The sequence below is a fragment of the Carcharhinus amblyrhynchos genome, unplaced genomic scaffold (assembly GCF_965287045.1).
Source record: "Carcharhinus amblyrhynchos unplaced genomic scaffold, sCarAmb.v2.hapA scaffold_43, whole genome shotgun sequence".
Taxonomy (NCBI): Eukaryota; Metazoa; Chordata; class Chondrichthyes; order Carcharhiniformes; family Carcharhinidae; genus Carcharhinus; species Carcharhinus amblyrhynchos.
The window spans coordinates 688313-712452 of record NW_027649784.1 but is presented as its reverse complement, the minus strand read 5'-3'; the positions used below and the strand labels follow the sequence as shown (position 1 = coordinate 712452).

General features: G+C 47.1%; 1 protein-coding gene across 1 annotated transcript in view; it reads right to left on the bottom strand.

The window, feature by feature from the left end:
- LOC145337106 (GRB10-interacting GYF protein 2-like) overlaps positions 1–24140 on the bottom strand; it is a 137597-nt gene that overhangs the window by 60086 nt on the left and 53371 nt on the right. Inside the window, 4 exon segments of the mRNA XM_080181863.1 lie at positions 551–662; positions 3617–3712; positions 4727–4856; positions 7479–7543. Coding sequence (XP_080037989.1) covers positions 551–662; positions 3617–3712; positions 4727–4856; positions 7479–7519 — 379 coding nt within the window. The 5' untranslated portion in view covers positions 7520–7543.

Here is a 24140-nt window from a genome sequence, read left to right as displayed (position 1 = left end):
TCAGCCAGAGAGTGGTGAACCTGGGGAACTCTGTCACAGAATGCTGTGGAGCCAGGTCATTGTATGCCTTTACAACACAGATAGATAGGTTCTTGATTAGTAAGGGGATCAGGGTTATGAGGAAAAGGCAGGAGAATGAGGATTAGAAAAACATCAGCCATGATTGAATGGCGGAGCGGCTTAATTCTGCCCGTCTCTTATGGTCTTTACACGCAAATTGCCAATAAAAATGGCTGCAGTGACCGGCACACTGGTAGCCCAGTGTCCCATCTCCTTCGCAATCTAGGGAACAGGAGGAGGAGATCCCTGTATTTAATGGGATTTTGGGAAACAGAGAACTGGCTGCCTAAGAATTTAGGAACACAAGGTGACCCAATGCCCCAACCGTACCTGCCACTTGGAGGAGAGGTGGCAGGAACGAGACATCGAGGTAGGTTTCCTCAAACACGGAGACCATGTGACCCACTCCCCCATCGCATCTCCCACCCAGTTTGCTTCGCCTATTTCAGGGTCCTGCGTGCACGCGCAGGTCGCGGTTTTGGGTTCTTACCTCGGCCCCTTGCGCTGCCTCGGCCTCTGACGACCCCCGCTGATGGGGCTCCTCCTCCCCGCCCCATCAACCTCATCACTGCAGAGCTGTTTACAGACATAGAAAAATTTCTCTGCGCAATAAAGAAAGAAAAACAAAAGGCAGGACGTTCAGTTTAAACAAGACAGCCGGGACGGAGTGGGGGAGACAATACATCCAAAACGCGAGGGGTCATCGCACAACAACGTCAAGTGGCCTGTGAAGACCGAGATCTTCCTCAAAATGGACAACTGAAGGCCAAGGGCCGCAAACATGGCCACTAAGGAGATTCTAAATGCACCCACTTTGTTGCCTCAGTGGCAATCAGATTCTCCCTGCCCAAATTGTACAGACAATGATCCTTTTCTTTTGGAAGCTGCTTGGAATCTGCTCACCCACAGGGTCAGTATTTTCGACTGGTGAATTGAGTTGCTCAAGTTGTGGCCATCTGTAATTCAGAAGCAGCTGCGCTGAATTAGGGAGCTGCTTTGAAAGGAAAAAACCACGACATCAGCTGTGATGGAAAACTTGGCGGGGGGGTTAAAATCACATGCACAGCTTGTTAGCCTCCCACCTTCTGCCTAGCGTGAACCAGTGCTTTCCCAAGACTCCACTAACCGGACCAGAACTCCTGCCAGCTCAACAGCTTTATTAAACTGCGGGCAGGAAAGGTTCCAATTTTAGAATAGTTATCCTTGCGTGCAAATCCTGTCATGTCCAACCTCTGTAACTTCCTTCAGCACCACCCCCCCACCCATCCCAGGTTGTTACACACAAATTGCTAGACAGGTGCAAAGAAAACAGCCAATAAAAATGGCTAGAGTGACAGGCACACTGGTAGCCCAGTGTCCCGGCTCCTTTGCAATCCGGGGAACAGGAGGAGAAAGTCCCTGTATTTAGTGGGGTTTTGGGAAACAGAGAACTGGCTGTCTAAGAATTTAGGAGCGCAAGGTGATCCAATACCCCAACTGTACCGCCACTTGGGGGAGAGGCGGGAGGAAAGGGACAGGGTGGTGGGAAAAGTATTTAATCCCTCCACTATTAGAGGCAGTGTCTTCAGCTGCCTGGGTGCAAAGCTCTGGAATTTTCTTTCTCTCTTAACCACTCCAGCTACACTTCTTGAATAATGCTCTTTAAAACTTATCCATTTTCAAACCCCACCCCATCCCGGACATTCTCTCTTCCACCTTCTTCCATTGGGAAAAAAGGTGCAAAAGTCTGAGGTCACGTACCAACTGACTCAAGAACAGCTTCTTCCCTGCTGCTGTCAGACTTTTGAATGGACCCACCTTATATTAAGCTGATCTTTCTCTACACCCGAGCTGTGACCGTAAGCAGTACATTCTGCACCCTCTCCTTTCCTTCTCCCCTATGTACTCTATGAACAGTATGCTTGCCTGGAGAGCACGCAAGAAACAACACTTTTCACTGTATCCCAATATATGTGACAATAATAAATCAAATCAAATCTCCTTATCTAGCTTTTTCAATCTTTGTTCAGTAATTCTCCTGTGCCTTGCGATATTTTTCACTGAAGCTGCTGTGTAAATTACAGGCTGCGTGATAGTACACAGGCTTGAAATCACACAACCGCATTTTACTCCATCACTAATCTCCCTCCACATTTCAACAGCTATATCTGCAGTGACAAACAAGACCTTGAACCTAACACAATATAAAGCGCGAAGGGCAGAAGGAGCCTTTGTTGATCTTGCTATCCTATCAGCTGTGTCTATTGTACGTGTGTAACCCGCAGAGCGTTTGCATTTCTCTCTGAAAGACTGCTCAAGGTTGGGCGATCTCATTTGCTCCCTCCCGAGCTGCACTCCAAGCATGAAAAGGAGTCTCAATCCTTCCCTGAGGAACCTTGCAGCTCCGTGAAGACTCTGCCACCGCCAGCCAACACACATCAGATTTAATTAGAGTCACAGAGCACGGGGAACAGGCCCTTCAGCCCAACCAGTTTGTGCTGGCCATGGTGTCCTCCCAACTAGTCCCAAATGTTCTCGTTTGACCCATATCTCTCTCATCCTTTCCCATCCCTGTACTTATCCAAATGCTTTTTAAATATCACTATTGCCCCTGCCTCAAACAAATTTTCTGGCAGCTCATTCTGGCAGCTGCCTTTCCCCTCTCACCTTTAAACTCTGCCCTCTAGTTTCCAATCCCGCTTCCCTGGGGAAAAAGACTATGATGCGTTCATCATATATCTGCCCCTCATTGTTTTATGCATCTCAATTATGGACGGCACAGTGGCCAAGGACCCAGGTTCGCTTCCCGGCTTGGGCAACTGTCTGTGCAGAGTCTGCACGTTCTCTCCGTATCTGCGTGGGTTTCCTCCCACAGTCTGAAAGATGTTAGGGTGCACTGACCCGAACAGGTGCCAGAGTGTGACGACCCGGGGAATTTCACAGTAACTTCATTGCAGTGTTAATCTAAGTCTTACTTGTGACTAATAAACAAGCTTCACTTTAAAGGACACCCCCTCATTCTCCTACATCCCAAGAAATAAAAGCCGTAGCCAGGCCAAGCACTCCCTATTGAATGACTGAACCCATTTGTAGTCTTACTCACATGCTACTAATTTCTTTCCTTGCAACTCAGGCCCGCTAGTCCTGGCAATTTCCTCGTAAACCTTCTTTGCACTCTTTCCAGTAACAGGGTGACCAATTAAACCATAAAATGCCTTAAAATTGGGTATCGACAACAGAAGGGGAGGTGGAGGGGGAAAGACAGGAAGAACGCAAGGGAGAGATGAAAATTAACACAGTGGATCCTATGGTGGATGAATGCACTGTTTTTGTATACAGCTGACCTGCCTTCCATGCAGATTGAGAGCTGGGAGAGGAAAAAAGCAACCGCGACTCTCACTGCCCTTGCTATATATTGAGTTGGGACTTTATCAGTCGCGTCACAGTTTGAGTCCGCAAGTTCGGGAGACCAGATGAGCTGGCAGTGTGTTGCTCAGTTCAAAGGAAAGCTGATGTTTACACACAGCCCGCCCAGTGATACCTGCAGCTTTTAACAGAGAATGCAAACACCACCCACCTGCTCTTCCTCTGTAAGAGGTACAAGCGCTAAGGGCAGAAGTGGCTCATCTTGTAAGATGGCCAGAAATTCCTTGTCCGACAACTCTTCGGGAACCTGATGAGACAAAACCAGGAACAGGTATCAGCATGTGCGCTGGTATAACTCTGACCTCCCACCATCCTGTGAGCAGTAGCTCTTGTGCCACTCTGCTGAAAGGGGTCTTGCAATGCTGGCCTTGTGCACCTTGCTGATGCCAATATTCTTTCTTACTTACTGAAAGTATGTCACTCTTTCAAGGCAGGAGGCAAATAATGGTGCCCAGCAAGGGTAACCTCCAAACTTTTTCTGGTGAGGTCAAATGGTGGCGGTGGGGTGGAGGAAGTTACATGGTTAGCACTGCTGCCTCACAGCGCCAGGGACCCAGGTTCAATTCCAGCCTTGGGTGACAGTTTGTGTGGCGATTGCATGTTCTACCGGTGTCTGTGTGGGTTTCTTCCAGGTGCTCCGTTTTCCCCTCTCAGTCCGAAAGATGTGTAGGTTAGGTGGATTGGCCATGCTAAATTGCCCCCTAGTGTCCAAAGATGTGCAAGTTAGATGGATTGGTCATGCTAAATTGTCCCTTAGTGTCCAAAGATGTGCAGGTTAGGTGGATTGGCCATGCTAAATTCCCCTTAGTGTCCAAAGATGTGCAGGTTAGATGGACTGGCCATGCTAAATTGTCCCTTAGTGTCCAAAGATGTATAGGTTAGGAGACATCTAAGACCCCCTCTGTCAACTACCTTTGGTTTCAAAACAAGAGGAAAAAGGTCACCCCTAGGGGTGCAGCGCGAGCCAGTGATTCAAGTGGAATCAAAGAGCAGTATCGTCACTGATTGTGACGGAGTATGGACAGTCCCACTCTTTATGCTGTACCTTCTCAATTTATCCTCTCTCCCCACCCCCACCAACCTTGGTGGCTGCAAAAGAACGCAAAATAGTCAGCACACATGACCTGGAGTAAATAAAACTCAGTATTACAAGGCCAGATAGCCATCTACAGCCACAACCCAGAGATGTTGAGAAAGCAGAGACTTGTACAAGAGAAAATTAAATTTCTGACCCCGCTGGACCGAACGGCGTGAGAAATACCTTGTTATCTTTCATATAAAGTGCTAGCATTTCCTCTCTTCCATATCGATAATCTGCTAATTTGTATTTTGGCAATGCAGGTGATGGCGGTGGAGAGGCAATACTTCCACCACTGGACAACGCACGAAGCCTGGAACGAGAGAGTTCAATTCATCAAGGACCACCCTCTACAATGCCCATGTTCAAACAAGAGAACAAAAAGAACTGTCAACATGGATGGAAACCCGACTTCTTTCCTGGATGACAAAGGATATTAAGATAAAAATGAAAGCATGATCATGATAGGAGTCAGTTAGAAAGTACAACTGAGAACCAGACTGTTTCTAGAAATTTGCCCACCACCGACGTTAAGCTGACTGCAGTTGCTGAGCTTATCTTTACGTCCTTTTTGTTTTGAATAAGAGTGTAATGTTTGCAATTCTTCTGGGGCCACCTGAGTCTAAAAGAGAGTGAAAAATTACGGCCAGCGCCTTTGCAATTCCCACTCTCGCTTCCCTCAGTAACCTTTGATGCACGTCATCTGGCCCCAGCGCCTTATCCAATATCACCTCACTATCAGAATGACGTGAACACTTTGGAGAGAGTGCAGAACAGGCTCACACGGCGGGACACAATAGTTAGCACTGCTCTCTCACAGCACCCCCCTAGGGTCCCAGGTTCAATTCTGGCTTCGGGTCACTTGTCTCCCAGTGTCTGCATGGCTTTCCTCCGGGTGCTCTGGTTTCCTCACAGTCCAAAGATGTGCAGATTAAGTGGATTGGCCATGCTAAATTGACCCTGTGTCACAGTGATTGGCAGGGTGAATATGTGGGGTTACAGGGATATGGCCTGGGTGGGATTATGGTCGGTGCAGATTTGATGGGCAGAATGGCCTCCTTCTGCACTGTTGGGATTCGATGAATGATGGTTCCAGAGATGTGGAACTTTAGTTAAGAGGATAAATTGGAGAGGCAGAGACTGAGTTCCTTGGAAAGGGTTGAGAGCAGGTTTGATTAGAGATAGTCAACAATCACAAGGGGAGTATGTCAGAGCAGATAGCTGGCAGAGAAATGTGAGGTGATTCATTCTGATAGGAAGAACAGAGAGACAATATAAAAGGTACAACTGTAAAGGGGATGGAAGAGCAGCAGGCCCTGGGGGACATAAATTATTGAAGGTGACAGGACAGGTTAAGAGAGCTGTTAATAAAGCATACAATATTGTAGGGCTTATTAACTGGAACAGAGTACAAGAACAAGTTTTTTTTATTGGTGTCACAAGTCGGCTTACGTTAACACTGCAATGGAATTCCCCTAGTCGCACACTCTGGCGCCTGTTCGGGTGACACTGAGGGAGAATTTAGCACAGCCAATGCACCCTAACCAGCACATTTTTTGGACTGTGGGAGGAAACTGGAGCACCCGGAGGAAACCAACGCAAGAGAACACGCAAACTCCACACAGTGATCCAAGCCGGGAATGGAACCAGGGTCCCTGCGCTGTGAGGCAGCAGTGCTAACCACTCTGCCGCCGTGCTGCCAGGAGGCTATGTTGAATTTGTATAAGTCAGTAGTTCAGCCACAGCTACAGTACTGCATTCAGTTTAAAGAGTCACACTGTAGGATGGACTTGAAGATGCTCAAGGGCAAAAAAGATGCACAAGAACGCTTCCAGGCATGAGGAACCTCAGTTAGGAGTATAGAGTGGAGAAGTTAAGACTGTTTTCCTTGGGGAAATGAGAGAGGAAAGATTTGGTTCAAAATCGGGAGGGGTCTGAGCTGAGCAGATAGGGAGAAACTGCTCCGACTAGTAAAAGTACAGAGAACAAGAGGACACAGATTAAAAGCAATTAGTAGAAGAAGCAAAATATTGATATGAGGAGGAACAATTTTTTTTATGCAGTGAGTGGTTAGGTTTGGGAGCGCACTGCCTGAGTGGGGGATGAAGGCAGATTCAACTGAAATATTCCAAAGGGACTGAGACTGCTACCTTAAAAGGAAGAATATTCAGGGCTACAAGGGGCAGACAGCAGAATGGCACTATGTGGGTCGCAAATTCAGTGAGCCAGTGCAGACATGGGAACGGCATCCTCCTGCGCCGTAACCATTCTGTGATGAGTAGAAACAGTGCTGATGGACGGCATGGGTTTCCTCCAGGTGCTCCGATTTCCTCCCACAGTCCAAAGCTGTGCGGGTTAGGCCAATCTAAATTGCCCTTTTAGGTCTGGGGGACTAGCTAAGATAAAGGAATGGGGTTATGGGAGTAGGGCCTGGTTGGGATTATGATCTGTACAAACTTGATGGGCCGAATGGCCTCCTTCCGCACTGTAAGGAATCTTTGACAAAGTGTTGTAACAAATCTGTTTCCTTCAGTTGTGGACTGTGCTGCTGATTTTAATTTCTACACATCTCCCCGTGTCTGCACGGGTTTCCTCCAGATGCTCCGGTTTCCTCCCACAGTCCAAAGCTGTGAGGGTTAGGGTGCGCTGGCTGTACTAAACTGCCCTTTTATGTCTGGGGGACTAGCTAAGATAAAGGCATGGGATTGTGAGGGTAGGGCTTGGGTGGGATTGTGGTCAGTACAGACTTGATGGATCGAATGGCCTCCTTCTGTAGATTACGATTCTATGACTGCCACTCATCTTCACAAAGAAAGCAGAAATGCTCAGGGCAAAAGATAAGCCAGCTGCACAAACAAGAGTAAAACTCCCCGGTACCCAATAACTCCATAACTGCGCCCGCTCGTCACACAAAAGTGTTACGGTTATGCATTACCATTCGGGTCCAAAGTTCAGCGTCTGAGTCTCTGCTGCCATTTCCTTGTCTTCGACAGACCAGCTCTGCAAGAGTAAAAGAAAACAAAATCACATCACTGAATTTGGGAACCACATTGTCTGCACCTCCTTCTGTGTTAGTCTCTGATAGGGCGGTTCCAAGGCTGATCTGGAAGCAGCCAGTAGCAAGTGCACAAGGTAGGAAACTCGGGCAACACTGCCACTGCTATTCCCATCCAATATCCATTGCCAAGTGCCACAGGTTGGCACAACGTGTAGAGGGTTGAAACAACAAATCCACAGGCCACCACCATCACCTCGACTCAATGGGGGCACTCTCAGTTGAGCCAGAAGGTGGAGACTGAAGGTTTTTTGGATTAGATACCAGAGCAAAAGTCAGCACCCACAGAGCCACATTTTACCTTGGAATCAATGCTTCCCAAAATCTCGCGCAAGCGACAGAGGGAGAGGGAGCGAGCGCGAGCGACAGCGGGAGAGGGAGCGAGCGCGAGCGCGAGCGACAGCGGGAGAGAGAGCGAGCGCGAGCGACAGCGGGAGAGAGAGCGAGCGCGAGCGACAGCGGGAGAGAGAGCGAGCGCGAGCGACAGCGGGAGAGAGAGCGAGCGCGAGCGACAGCGGGAGAGAGAGCGAGCGCGAGCGACAGCGGGAGAGAGAGCGAGCGCGAGCGACAGCGGGAGAGAGAGCGAGCGCGAGCGACAGCGGGAGAGAGAGAGAGAGCGGGAGCGACAGAAATTTGGCAATATGCCAGAATGAAGCGCTCACCACTTCCTCTGGTCTGTGAGCGAGTGGCTGCCTTCACAGCAACACGGAGATAAAACACAGGAGGAATGTTTCAATTCGCACGCTGGTTTCCAACGCTTCCAGAAAGGTACATGTGGATTTATGACCGTGGGTCCACATGAATCATAAAATCCCTACAGTGTAGGAGGCCTTTCAGCCCAACGAGCACGTGCCAACAACAATCCCACCCCAGCCCTATCGTAGTAACTCCACGCATGAACCCGCTAGTTCCCCTGACACTAAGGGGCAATTCTAACACTATCAATTTTAACCCACACGTCTTTAGAGTGCAGAAGGGACCCACACAGATAACGGGAGAACGAGAGATGGGTTGCTTAAACAACCCAAGATAATACACACCACATGGCTGCCTACTTTGTCTCCTGCCTACATCAATGGGTTCGAAGTAGAAAGGATCGACAGCTTCAAGTTTTTAGGTGTCCAGATCACCAACAACTTGTTCTGGTCTCCCCATGCCAACACTATAGTTAAGAAAGCCCGCCAATGCCTCTACTTTCTCAGAAGACCAAGGAAATTTGGCATGTCAGCTACAACTCTCACCAACTTTTATGGATGCACCATTAAAAGCATTCTTTCTGGTTGTATCACAGCTTGGTCTGGGCTCCTGCTCTGCCCAAGACCGCAAGGAACTACAAAAGGTTGTTAACGTAGCCCAATCCATCACGCAAACCAGCCTCCCATCCACTGACTCTGTCTACACTTCCTGCTGCCTCGGAAAAAGCAGCTAGCATAATCAAGGACCTCACGCACCCTGGACATTCTCTCTTCCGCCTTCTTCCTTTGGGGAAGATATAGCAGTTTGAAGTCATATACCAATCAACTCAAGGACAGCTTCTTCCCTGCTGCTGCTCTTTCTTTACACCCTAGCTATGACTGTAACACTACATTCTGCACCTTCCCCTTTCCTTCTCTATGGAGAGTATGCTTTGTCTGTATACACACAAGAAACAATACTTTTCACTGTATCCCAATACATGTGACAATAATAAATCAAATCAAATCATTCTTCCCTATGAATAGTATGCTTGTCTGTATAGCGTTCTAAAACAATGCTTTTCACTATGTCTCAATACATGTAACGATAATAAATCAAATCAAACTGCAGCAAAATTCTGGGGACTGACAAAACCCATGGTTTTAAGCACTTTTATCGCTTTGATCCCAGTCATTTGTCAGCTTGAGCTGGCCAACTCCAGAAGATAAGTTGGACAAGCAAGGGGAGTGCAGAAGAAGGACAGCACAAAGTTTCTCAGATGTGACCGAAAAGCTACAGTCCAACTTGTGTTAGGCAGGTGATGACAACACTACTGCCAGAACCACAAAGCTGAAGGAATCATCAAATTCTTTCAATTAGATTACAGCCCAGTTAGAAACCAACAGTTTCAAAACCACCGCCTTTGCAAACCACAAGCTTCTCGAAACTGCAATCCACATTAACATGCAGTTCCTTCTCATTTCAGCACAGATTATTTTTATAATGGACTGCAAAGAGGCACACCATCACTAATGTTTCCTTCCACCCACCACAAAGAGTTACATCAAAAAAATAAACACAACAGCACACCTCAAACAACCAAAACACTGAAGAAATACGGCAACCTATTTTGCTACCTACTTCCACCTCCCCACCCACTTAACACTCAGTAGGAAAGGACACAGCACAAGAACAAAGAATAAAGAAAATTACAGCACAAAAACAGGCCCTTCAGCCCTCCAAGCCTGCACCAACTGAACTAAAACCCCCTAACCCTTCCGGGGACCATATCCTTCTATTCCCATCCTATTCATGTATTTGTCCAGACTCCCCTTAAAAGTCACTATTGTATCTGCTTCCACCACCTCCCCCGGCAGTGAGTTCCAGGCACTCACCACCCTCTGTGCAAAACATTTGCCTCGTACGTCTCCTTTAAACCTTGCCCCTCGATCTTAAACCTATGCCCCCAAGTAACTGACTCTACCACCCTGGGGAAAAAGCTTCTGACTATCCGTTCTGTACGTGCCCCTCACTACCTTCCAGACTTCTATCAGGTCGCCACCTCAACCTCCATTGTGAGAACAAACTGAGTTTCTCCAACCTCTCCTCATAGCTAATGCCCTCCATACCAGGCAACATCCTGGTAAATCTTTTCTGTACCCTCTCCAAAGCCTCTACATCGTTCTGGTAGTGTGGCGACCTAAATTGAAGACTATATTCCAAGTGCAGCCTAACTAAAGTTCTATAAAGCTGCAACATGACTTGTCAATTTTGAAACTCAATGTGCCGGGCTCATATAAAGAATACGTATTAGTCATCTTTCCACAGTGAAGGCACGGGGGCAGTGTTTAGCATGGCTGCCTCTCAGCACCAGGGACCATGAGACAGCAGTGCTAACCACTGTGTTGCCCTAATTCTGTGACAGCTCAGGTTAGCTGCCTTGTTGAAAAGTGGGAATAATTCTCAGACAGAAACGTGGAACCTTCTGACCAGTACAGATCAACAAAACACCATGGTGCCCATATTGAGTACAATACACATTGTTTTCCGAGCTCCCTATGATAATCAAGTCCATTTCACCAGCTGATTGCAGCACTTTGGGAGCGTGAGAACTGGTCTCCATCACCCTAGCAGGAAAGTATCATAGAATCCTTACAGTACAGAAGGATGCCTCTGGGCCCATCAAGTCTGCACTGACCACAATCCCACTCTGGCCCTATTCCCGTAATCCCATGCATTTCCCTGCTAATCCCACCCCGACACTAGGGTCAATTTGGCATGGCCAATCAACCTAATCTGCACATCTTTCAGACTATGGGAGGAAACCGGAGCACCCGGACGAAACCCACACACACAGGGGGAGAACGTGCAGACTCCACACAGACAGTGACCCAAGGCCGGGAATCAAACCCGGGTCCCTGGCGCCGTGAGACAGCAGTGCTAACCACTGTGCCACCCGTATGCTTGTGGAGGCTTCAGCCAAAGACAGGCCTAGACTGAGCAGCAGTGCCATCTGGAGTCTTGCTGCCTACCGAGAACCGTGAGCAATGAGCAGCTGGCTGAGGTACCCAAGGGCAGCTGTGAAGCTACCATGTGTCCCAAGACAGCAAACGCAAGACAACATTCCTGGCATTTTCAGTAACTTGAACAAACCTGATCGCTGACCCAAATCTTCCAAACTACTGCTCTCTTCCACTCCCACCACTGATAAACCCCAGACGATTAGTCCAAACAGTCTCAGTGACTGCTGATAAAAGCCTGAAATCAACTGGATCATTCACATGTCTCCAGCCAGCTGAAAGCTGTATTTTAATAACACTTGGAATTCTTCTGGACCAATGCTCCCATACCGAAGATTCACCTACGCCACCACAAAACAGGTCAAAGCAACTCATCTGCAACAAACTGCAATCTGAAATGCAGTCCCTACTACGTATGTAAATTTTCACACGCTCCAATCCAGTCCACTGACCGTGTCTCCACTTCCCGCTGCCTCGGGGAAAGCAGCCAGCATAATTAAGGACCCCACACACCTCGGACATTCTCTCTTCCACCTTCTTCCGTCGGGAAAAAGATACAAAAGTCTGAGATCACGTACCAACCGACTCAAGAACAGCTTCTTCCTTGCTGCTGTCAGACTTTTGAATGGACCTACCTCGCATTAAGTTGATCTTTCTCTACACCCTCGCTATGACTGTAACACTACATTCTGTACTCTCTCCTTTCCTTCTCTGTGACTGGTATGCTTTGTCTGCACAGCGTGCAAGAAACTATACTTTTCACTGTATCCCAATACATGTGACAATAACAAATTAAATCCTTCTCCCCTAGGTACTCTATGAATGGTATGCTTTTAGCATGCAAGAAACAATAATTTTCACTGTATCCTAATACGTGACAATAATAAATCAAATCAAATCCTTCTCCCCTACGTAATCTATGTATGTTAATACATGTGACAGGAAACAAATCAAACCAAAAGTCTGCAGCAATAAGATTGAAAGGCAGGTTAATCTGCATAGTTTTAGCAGCAATGGCCAAGGCAGCAACGTTAACCGGTTCATCTGCTCTTTATACTGTCCTCTGTGCCAGAAGGGGCAGCAGTGGTCTCTGTTCACTAGGGCACTCAGTCTAGCTTCTAAAGGGACTAATTAAGAGCAGGAGAGTTGGCAAATCAACCCTTCAACGCACTCTGCCATTGAACACAATCATAGCTGATCTCTCAATGGTCTCAACTCCACTTGCCTGCCCACTCCTCACCACCCTAGGAATGGGCAATGACGCCCACGTCCCACAAATGAATTAAAAAAATGCTTTACCCCACTTTATATCTCTTCTATAAATTGGTTGGTTGATTCTACCCTCCACTGTACGTAATCATAGAATCCTACAGTGCAGAAGGTCGTTTGGCCCAGCGAGTCTGCACCAACAACATTCCCACACAGGACCTATCCTTGTAACTCCACGTATTTATTCCCCCGACACTAAGGGGCAATTTCGCATGGCCAATCCAGCTGGCCCGCACATCTTTGGACACTAAGGGGCAATTTAGCATGGCCAATCCACCTAACCTGCACATCTCTGACTGTGGGAGGAAACCCGGAGGAAACCTATGCATGGGCGAGAATGGGCGACTGCCTGCTGGAGTTTGCACAAGGCCAGAATTGATGTCTAACAGGCAGACACGGGGGGGGGAGAACGTGACCCAAGCTGGGAATCGAACCCGGGTCCCTTACTAACCACTGTGCCATGTGCTGACTAAATACCGAGGAAACAATCACAGGGGCAGGGCAATGGAAGGAAAAGAACAGGAGGATGTAACAACCAGAAGGCTCCTACTTAAGTAAAGTTACTTCTAAAAATAAGGTTATTTATTAGTCATAAGCAAGGCTTTGATTAACAGTGCAATGAAGTTACTGTGAGATTCCCCTAGCCGCCACAGTCCCTGTTTGCATCAATGCCCAGCAAGCATGTCTTTCGGACTGTGGGAGGAAACCCACGCAGTCATGGGTGAGGGGAGAGTCTGACGCAGCAGTGCTAACCACTTTGCGAGAGCCAGCATGGGCACGATGGGGTGAACTGTCTCCTTCAACGTTGTTACACTGTGACTCAGAAGGAAGAATACCTTTAACCGAGGCAAGCAGGCACGGGGAAGGCTAAGTCCACTTATCCCAAAACAGGGAACAGAGCGTAGCACAGTTTCCACCAACTCCATTCCATGATAGGATATGGTCTGGATGCGGACCCCCACCACCAGGGGAAGAAATCTGGCCAGGCAGCAATACAGAGTGACCTTGCCTGGATTCTGTTTTGCACAGGATTGTAAAACTGAACGCTGCAGGTCTGAATTCTGGGCTGTATTGAAAAAAAAGTATCGAACATCTTTTACGAGCCTTTAATCAGAACATCCTGAGTGAAACTCTACAGGAAGTGGTTAGAAGTAATTTCCTGTGTACGAGAGTTAGATTTCAGCAAAGGGCAGCGAACTTCTGTTTTCGTGGTGAATTTCAATTTCATATCTCCATCGCTGTCTTTTCCCCTCCAACATCGAGCCCATTTTCCCACCCCCAACAAAAATGCTGCTCAAGTCTTCCCGTTTGTCAACAGGTAAACAGAACAATGATAGGAACGATAAGATCCCTAACTCCAACTGAGCCTGAAATCTGAGTTATGGGGCTATGCACGGAGTTACGGGGATAGGGTCAGGGCAGGATTGTGGTGGTGCAGGCTCAGTGGGCCGAACGGCCTCCTCCTGCACTGTATGATTCGTTGATCTGTAACAGCCAAGCTCGGGATCAGCTGTGACGCCCTGTTTGGTCAAACGAGGCCAACTGAAGACACTTGCGGAGGCAAGAAGGCTGCATGTGCCAGTGGCACTAAAACCCAGCACGAGACCAAACGTACAGGTGGAGTGAGAAGTGAAAACTTGAAGAAGAACCTGGGGGGGGTGGGGTGTGTGTGTGTGTGTGTGTGTCACGTGCATGGCTGTGCTTCAGTGAGCTCCGGTACCAGTCATCCTTCATGCCTTTCATTTACCCAGATGCTCAGTCCATGAGCACCTAACCCTGGAGTGAAATTCCACACAACATGCCTGGAAAGTTGCTGATTCGGTTTCAGGACTAAGTGCTGAGTAAAGTCATGAAAACCCCTGACAGACAGAGGCAGCCGGGGTGGAGCTGAGCCCACAACATGGCAACTGGCTCGGTACGTGAGTTCTCAACCCGATGTTGAAGGCATCATAGACGGTGGATTACCAATAAGGTTATAGATGACAAACTCAGCCTTTCGGCCTGGGGGGGGGACCCAAGCCAGGAATCGAACTCTGGCGCCATGAGGCAGCAGTGCTAACCACTGTGCGTGATTCGGCATAGGCACAATGGGCTGAACTGCTTCCTTCAATGTTGTTAGACTGACTCAGAAGAAAGAATGCCTTTAACCGATAAGCAGACAGTGCTTGTACTGCAGACTATAATCAAGAACCAGAAGAATTCTTATTGTTGAGAATGTAGCATATACAGCTCACACCTGTTTTCAATCCTTCGAAAATCATCTGAACCACATATCAAATATCCTTAAGCTGGGCTGGATTTTGATTTATTGTCACATGTACTGGATACAGTGAAAAGTATTGTTTCTTGTGAGCCTATGACAAAGCATACCGCTCATAGAGTACATAGGGGAGAAGGATTTGATTTATTATTGTCACATGTATTGGAATACAGTGAAAAGTATTGTTTCTTGTGCACTATACAGACAAAGCATACTGTTCATAGAGTACATGGGGGGAAGGATTTGATTTATTATTGTCACATGTATTGGGATGCAGTGAAAAATATTGTTTCCTGCACACTATATAAACACAACATACCGTTCATAGAGAAGAAAATGAGGGAGTGCAAAATGTAGTGTTACAGTCATAGCTAGGGTGTACAGAAAGATCAACTTAATGCGAGGTAGGTCCATTCAAAAGTCTGACAGAAGCAAGGAAGAAGCTGTCCTTGAGTTGGTTGGTACGTGACCTCAGACTTTTGCATCTTTTTCCTGATGGAAGAAGGTAGAAGAGAGAATGTCCGGGGTGTGTGGGGTCCTTAATTATGCTGGCTGCTTTTCCCCGGGCAGCGGGAAGCGTAGACGGAGTCAACAGATGGGAGGCTGGTTTGCGTGATGGACTGGACTGCATTCACAACTTTTTGTAGTTCCTTGCGATCTTGGGCACAGCAGGAGCCATATCAATCTGTGATACAAGCAGAAAAAATACTTTCTGTGGTGCGTCCGTAAAAGTTGGTGAGAGTCGTAGCTGACATGCCAAATTTCCTTAGTCTTCTCAGAAAGTAGAGGCGTTGGTGAGCTTAACTATATTGTCTGCATGGGGGTACCAGGACAAGTTGTTGGTGATGTGGACACTTAAAAACTTGAAGCTTTCGACCCTTTCTACTTCACTGCCATTGATGTAGACAGGCGCATGTTCTCCTCTACGCTTCCTGAAGTTGATGACAATCTCCTTTTTGTTTTGTTGACATTGAGGGAGAGATTATTGTCGCCGCACTAGTTTACCAGATTCGTTATCTCATTCCTGTGCTCTATCTCTTCCCTGCCTGAGATCTGACCCACTACAGTGGTGTCATCAGCAAACTTGAAAACCGAGGAGTGTCCGTGTGAACGGATTTCCGGAAGGAGTTGAGGATGAGCTCTCAGCTAAACGTTTTGAGGACTGGCTACCATAGTTTCTGAATCTCCACACGAAAGCTGGGCATATTAATCTTCAAGGGGCACAACGTATCCTGTTTGAGTCCTGATCCTCAGCCTGTAATCATGTGGTTGCACAGCTTCTGTCAGAGATTTCATAAAGCTGGGAAGTGTCTGAAAGCTATATGAGTGCAGTTTTCTCCGCTTTATCCAGAGGGTAACATCTGTTGGATCCTTCAGGCTGTTCGACGACCCCACTAAAGCTTTGGCCACTCTAAACTTCATGGATGGCAATAAATTGGAGTCACAAACCATTAATCCTGGACTTTATCCCTTGTCTTTACACTCCTTTTTTGATTTCACGATGTTAAGTTTACCGATTAGTGTCACAAGCCATCTTACATTCACAGTGCAGTGAAGTTACTGCGAAAATCCCCATGTCGCCACACTCAGCAACTGTCAGGTACGCTGGCTGTACTAAATTCTCCCTCAAAGCGCCTAACCAGCACGTCTTTCAGACTGTGGGAGGAAACCCCAGAACACCCGGAGGAAAAACACACAGACACGGGGACTAAGTGCAAACTCCACACAGACAGTGACCCAAGCCAGGAATTGAACGCAGGCCTCTGGTGCTGAGAGGCTAACCACTGTGCCGACCCATGTTATTTATCAATGTTGACAGGGACAATTGAATACAAGAGCGCTGAGGCAAAAGTTGCTTATTATCCTTTGAAAAATAGAGATGGTTTTGTGTACAAGAGATTTGTTTATAATGGAACACATCCCTCAGCGTGATCCTCTGATTGGGCGGCACAGTGGTTAGCACTGCTGCCTCACAACACCAAGGACCTGGGTTCAATTCCAGCTTGGGTCACGGTCAGTCTGCACGTTCTCCCTGTGCCTACGCGAGTTTCCTCCGGTGCTCCAGTTTCCTCCCACAGTCCGAAAGATGTGCTGGTTAGGTGAATTGACCCGAACAGGTGCCCGACTGAAGTGACCAGGGAAATTCCACAGTAACTTCATTGCAGTGTTAATGTAAGCCTTACTTGTGACTAATACATAAACTTTAAATCAAATTTACTTTTATTTTAATTGCTCCAAGCTTAAGACGTGGATTTGAACCGACTATGTTAAAGTTGCAGTTTATTTATTAGTCACAGCAGGCTTACATTAACACTGCAATGAAGTTACTGTGAAAATCCCCTAGTAGTCATATTCTGGCACCTGTTTGGTTCAATGCACCCTAACCTACAACCTCATTGTGCCAATGATACAAGGTGGCACAGGGGACAACCTGCATTGTTTCTGGTCCTGTGTTAGAACTGAGTCCTAGTGATATCCGAAAGGAGCTTTAGGGGAGCGTGTTGAGTAGCTATTTAGCACCAGGACTGTGCAATATTTTTCAGTTTTTCTTCTTATAATCCTGGCATTTGTAATGGTTTATACCATGTAGTATCCTTTATTCTTGTCATAACTAATTCGGGTAGTGCCACTGTGGGGAGCTGGGTGGTTTGGTGTAAAGGTTGTGGGTATGGTCTCACCACTGACGAGGAAACCCGCCCCTTAGATCTATTGGTGTCACGGAACCATCGAGGTTTACAGCATGGAAACAGACCCTTTAGCCCAACTGGTCCATGCTTCCCCGTTTTGTTGCTGTGTTTTAGTTGTTTTGGACTCAAAAAATCTGATTGATTCTTGTAAAGGTGCAGACACAGAGCACATCCTGGGAAAAGACATTGTTTTCTATCAATGTCCTTATGTAGCTTGGGGAGTGGTGGGGGGGCATGGATGGTTATACTACATACCTGCTTTTTCTTGTTATCTTGTTCATTCCCTCATCTTTTAATGAATAATCCACACAAATTTTTTGATGTCATGTATTAGTATAGTGAAAATAGTTGTTTCTTGTGCACTATACAGACAAACCATACAAAGAGAAGGAAAGGAGAGAATGCAGAGAGTACTGTCATAGCTCAGGTGCAGATAAAGATCAACGTAATGCAAGCTAGGTCCATTCAAAAGTCTGACAACAGCAGGGAAGAAGCTGATCTTGAGAAGGTTGGTATGTGATCTCAAATTTTTGTATCTTTTTTCCCAATGGAAGAAGGTGGAAGAGAGAATGTCCAGGGTGCGTGGGGTCCTTGATTATGCCGGCTGCTTTTCCTGAGGCAGCGGGAAGTGTAGACAGAGTCAATGGATGGGAGGCTGGTTTGAGTGATGGACCGGGTTTCATTCACAACTTTTTGTGGTCTTAGTGCTAAATAGCTTGCGGGATTGGGCAGAGCAGGAGCCATACCAAGCTGTGATACATTCGGAAAGGATGCTTTCTATGGTGCACCTGTAAAAGTTGGAGAGAGTCATAACGGACATGCCAAATTTCCTTAGTCTTCTAAGAAAGGAGAGGCATTGGTGGGCTTTCTTAACTATAGTGTCGACACAGGGGGGACCAGGCCAGGTTGTTGATGATCTGGACACCTAAAAACTTGAAGTTCTCAACCCTTTCTACTTCATCCCCATTGATGCAGACGGGGGCACATTCTCCTTTACACTTCCTGAAGTCGGTGACAACCTCCTTCGTTTTGTTGACATTGAGGGAGAGATTACTGTCGACGCACCAGTTCACCAGATTCGCTATCTCATCCCTGCATTGCATTCATCTTCTCTTGTCTATTTGGAAAAATGATTATGCGGCACTGTACAAATCCACGAGCATTTGCTGCTTTGTTTGTTTAAAAAGAAAGAATGGGAAAAACCTTCAATAAAAAAAAGCAGATGACATTTTCCCCACAGCATGCCAGGTGCACAGTCAGCAAGGAACCTTGCTGAAATCTCTCAGGGCTCAAGCACAGGTCCTTTCCATGGAGGGAGACTGTTCATTCAAGGTCTCACTCCCCAAGGCAATGCCCAGCTAGCACAATCACACCACAGGCACGGGCCAGGTTTATTCCTACCAAGGCCCAACAAACAGCAAGCAGGAAGGTGATCAACAGATCAGCTTGAGTGATGCTGGGTGACAGATAAATTCGACCTAGATACTAACTCTGTCTTTCCCCTCAACCCCCCCCCATACAAAATAATTTAAGTAAAAGTAAAGTTTATTTATTAATCATAAGTAAAGCTTACATTAACAATGCAATGAAGTTATTGAGAAAATCCAATAGTTGCCACACTCTGGTGCCTGTTCAGGTAACACTGAGGAAGAATTTAGCACAGCCAATGCACCCTAACCAGCACATCTTTCAGACTGTGAAAGAGGAGGAAACCGGAGCACCAAGAGGAAATCCACACAGACACGGGAGGGGGAAGGTGCAGACTCAGCCCAGACAGTGACCCAAGCTGGGAATTGAACCCAGATCCTAGCACTGTGAGACAGCAGTGCTAACCCACTGTGCTACCTTTACAGGACATGTGCGTCACTGACTAGGGCAACATTTATTGTCCATCCTTAACTGCCCTGGAGAAGATGGTGGGTGGACTGCCTTCTTGAACTGCTGCAGTCCCTGCGACGTAAGCACACTCTTCTTAAGAGTAGGGCCCAGGGACCCCTCTCCCAACCACAAGATCATCAGCTTGTAGGTTCGAGGCTTCAGCCAGCCCTCACCACTGTACATTCACTTCCATCAGCTGTTGCAAGTGATGTGCTGGTGCCAGCCTCAGATACAATACAAGTGAAGTGACTCTGTAGCTACACTCAGCTGTAGGAAAGGCTGACACTGTTCTCCCTGCAGTGCGGAGAGCAGGCCGGCTCTGCAGGTATCCGCCGGCTGCCAGCTGGCAACAACCCGATTAGATGCTTATTTACTTCCTCCTCACGACGTTCAGTCAATGCCACCATTCTCCACGTCGCCGACAGTTCCAACAGATGATCGGGCACCAAGTTCCAACAGATGATCGGAAAAATCAGGTGTCAAATTTCTGAACTTCAAAGTCCACAAAGAAAAGTAATTTTGCTTTCCCCGTCGACATTCCTTTCAAACGGTCTCCTGGCAGTTCCGGCTGGTGGTCAAAGTCCAGCAGTGAGGAGGCTGGGTCCAGGTGATCATTCTTCGCATTGATCCGTGGGTGAAGCAACAACAGGAGGGCCCCGTCCTGCCCCGCAACCCAAGATCCACTCGTCTGCACAAGTCACCAGTTGGGTTGCAGTCGAGAGCAGGAACCCTGGCCAGTGCCAACCACCGCACTCAAACCTGTCCAATTGCGCACGGGCTGTGAATCTTAATTAGAGGTCCTCTCTCTGAAGTTTTTAAAAAAAGACATTTGTAAACAAACTTTTGGAGGGGGGGGTGATTTGGAGTTATAAGCAAAGCATTTGACGATTTCCTGCTATTGACTTGATGGGAAAAGGGAGTCTTGCCAAATAAGATTGTCAGGCAGCAAAGGAGTAATTATGCAACAGCATCTGTTGCTGCATTTGACATTATCTGAGGCAAAGAGAGGGGGAAGAGAATGAAAGCTTTTGAATTGCACAAGACCGACGTAGAAGGAGGCGGTCAGCTGCAGTTCGAAGCCTCCCTAGCAGGCATCATGACCGCTGTTACTGAACAAGTTGTCCTTGGCTTCCCCATAGCCTGAGCCTGCCAGGATACTCCCCAATGAGTAATGCCCGCTGCCAGACACACAGCTTCGTGGTATGTCGCAATTTTGACCAACCAACTCAAATCGAAGACTTGGTTTTAATACTTGACTTGCAGTATTGCATTGTGGGCATCGAAGTGGGGGGAGGAGGGGGCAAAATCTTAAATGTGCACAAAACAACTCGACAGGCATGACAAGTTGGGCCGAAGGGCCTGTGTCCATGCTGTAAACCTCTCTGACGTCCATTCTTCTGTCTCGTGATTTCACCAACTCAAGAGTCTAGGGGGTCACACCGAACGTGCTGTTTCGCAATTCGCTTCAAACAGACCGAGCAGTGAGGCCATCCCTTATGAGTTTATTTTAACCTTTCCCAACAATTACCACTTGTGGACAAAACAAAACGGTTCACTGGCAAAACTGTTTCCTTCGAAGCAGGTGATCATCTTACCGGATGCGGCAACAGCAAGTGGACGTAGAAGCACGCTCAACATATCTTGAACTGAATTTTGTCACCTTGCCAGCAAAATCTGGCCAATTCCAAATGTCAACAGCGATCGTTTCATTTCCTTTACCGAATGTCAGATTTGTACACGCACGTACACCATTTCCTACCACAAGGCAGCAAATGATTGATACTAGAGTTTAAAAACCACATGAACTGGGGTAACCAGGCAAAGGGCCCTGGCACATAGCTGCACTGTCACCCACTTGCAAATCAGGAGAGATGTGGTGGTGATATTGGCAAACAAGCTATTTAATTCGGACACCAGGAGGCATGGAGGAACTCAAGGACAACATTTACAAGCCTTGAGAGATAAGATCAACACTGGTCTTCGTTCTCCAGCAACACGTAACAGTGATTGGTTTGGGGTCATTCACCTCACTTTTCAGAAGCAGCTGAATGAATATTGCTCCAGGATTACTGGCACCAGCGTGGTTCTGGGTGCACGCACAGTACCTCACAAAAGCAAAAAGAGGGGCCATAGTCCCCAAATCACGCTGGTAAGCATCACTGTGCTTACATTAACACTGCAATGAAGTTACTAAGAAAATCCCTTAGTTGCCACACTCTGGCTCCTGTTCAAGTAAGAGTGAGGGAGAATTTAGCCTCAGTGCTAAATTCCAGAGCCATGCTGGTAAGCACCCAGAACCGCACTAGTAAGCATCACTGAGAATGCATCAAGAAGCACATCAGTGCTACTGTATCCAGGCAAATTCTCCAATTTTTAAAAACCGATTTAAAACAAAAACACTTTATTAGATCATACCGTAAAGAAGCGGTTTACTTGGAGACCCTGCCTGATCTCTGTCGTTTCTTGTTATTAACACACAGAGGTGCGTCAAGCTAAGACAGTTAGAAATATTGACAATAGCAAAGTGGGGTTCTCTGGTAGACCTTCATTCTCCTCAAAACATTAATCATCAAAAATAAAGTGTAAACCACAGTGTGCTCTCGCCATTTTAATGGTGGGATGGAGCATGGGGGAACAATGACAATCTGGTTTCTTTTCTTAAAAATAGACAATTTAGTGCAGGGCCTGAATAAGCCTTTGATTGATGAGGAGTCCTCAGAAGTGACTACACTAGTGCACCGCTGACTGCGCTGTCGTCAAATTTCAAACACTCACAACCAATCGTCCTGTCAGTATCAATCTTATCATATAGGGTGGCACAGTGGTGAGCACTGTTGCATCAAAGTGCCTGGGACCCAGGTTCCATTCCCAGCTTGGGTCACTGTCTGTGTGGAGTTTGCACGTTCTCTCCCCGTGTTTGCATGGGTTTCCTCCAGGTGTTCCGGTTTCCTCCCAGAGTCTGAGAAAAAGTGCCATTTTGGCACATTGGTCGTGCTAAATTCTGCCTCTGTTACCTGAACAGGCGCCGGAGTGTGGTGGCTCGGGGATTTTCATAGTAGCTTCATTGCAGTGTTAATGCAAGCCTTCTTGTGGCACTAATAAAACTAAAAAAAATTCTTGAGGGTCTGAAATTTGGCATTCTTGCATTTGTCCTGATGAGTGCGAGACGGAAAGTTTCGACAACATGTCTCTCTTTTCATCAATATTCAAATCTGTTTACAATACCTTATCAGCACATTCCAAATACTAACTACTCATTTCTACATAAACACTTCTCCTCAGTTCACCGCTGGTTTCTTTGCCAATCGCCTCTGGCTTTCAATCCACATAGAGCCCAAGCAAGGATCTGTGCCTCAGGTAGGAAAGGTGAAAAACTGGCAAAACTCCGCACAAAGTCTCCCTTAAAAACTGCTCCATTAAATCACTGTTAGTTTGTCAACTTTAAACAACATGACTACCAACCCATCATTCACTGAAACACTTTCCCTTTACTCACTAATTATGGTTAGTAAGTTTGCTAATGACACCAAGATTGGTGGTATTGTTGCCTCAGACTGCAGCGGGATCTTGATCAACTGGGCCAGTGGGTTGATGAATGGCAAATGGAGTTTAATGTAGATAAATGTGAGGTGATGTATTTTGGTAGATCGAACCAGGGCAGAATTACTCAGTTAATGGTAGGGCGCTGGGGAGAGTTATAGAACAAAGAGATCTCAGGGTACATGTTCATAGCTCCTTCAAAGTGGAGTCACAGGTGGACAGAGTGGTGAAGGAGGCATTCGGCATGCTTGGTTTCATCGGTCAGAACATTGAATACAGGAGTTGGGACGTCGTGTTGAAGTTGTACAAGACATTGGTAAGGCCACACTTGGAATACTGTTCTGATCACCTGATTATAGAAAGAATATTATTAAACTAGAAAGGGTGCAGAAAAGATTTACTAGGATGCTACCCGGACTTGATGGTTTGAGTTATAAGGAGAGGCTGGATAGACAGCGACTTTTTCCCTGGAGCGGAGGAGGAGACGACTTAGGGGTGATCTTATAGAGGTTCATAAAATAATCGCAAAAGCTCAGTCTGCAGATGCAGGTGATCAAGAAGGCGAATGGAATGTTGGCCTTTATAGCGAGGGGGATAGAATATAAAAGCAGGGAGGTCTTGCTGCAACTGTACAGGGCACTGGTGAGGCCGCAACTGGAGTACTGTGTGCAATTTTGGTCCCCTTATTTGCGAAAGGATATATTGACCTTGGACAGAATACAGAGGAGGTTCACCAGGTTGATACCGGAGATGAGGGGGTTAGCTTATGAGGAGAGACTGAGTAGATTGGGCCTGTACTCATCGGAGTTTAGAAGGCTGAGGGGTGATCTTATAGAGACATATAAGATAATGACAGTGTTAGATAAGGTAGAGGTAGAGAGATTCTTCCCACCGAGAAAGGAAACCGGACCTCGAGGACACAGCCTCAAATTCCAGAGGAGGAGGAGGAGGAGGAGGAGGAGGAGGAGGAGGAGGAGGGGGGGGGGGGGGGGAGGCGGCGGCGGTGGTCAGTTTTGAACAGAGTTGAGGAGGAACTTCTTCTCCCAGAGGGTACTGAATCTCTGGACTTCTCTGCCCATTGAAGTGATGGAGGCTACCTCCTTGAAAATGTTTAAGTCACGGGTAGATAGATTTCTGATCGATAAGCGAATTAAGGGTTATGGGGAGCAGGTGGGTAAGTGGAACTGATCCACTTCAGATCAGCCATGATCTT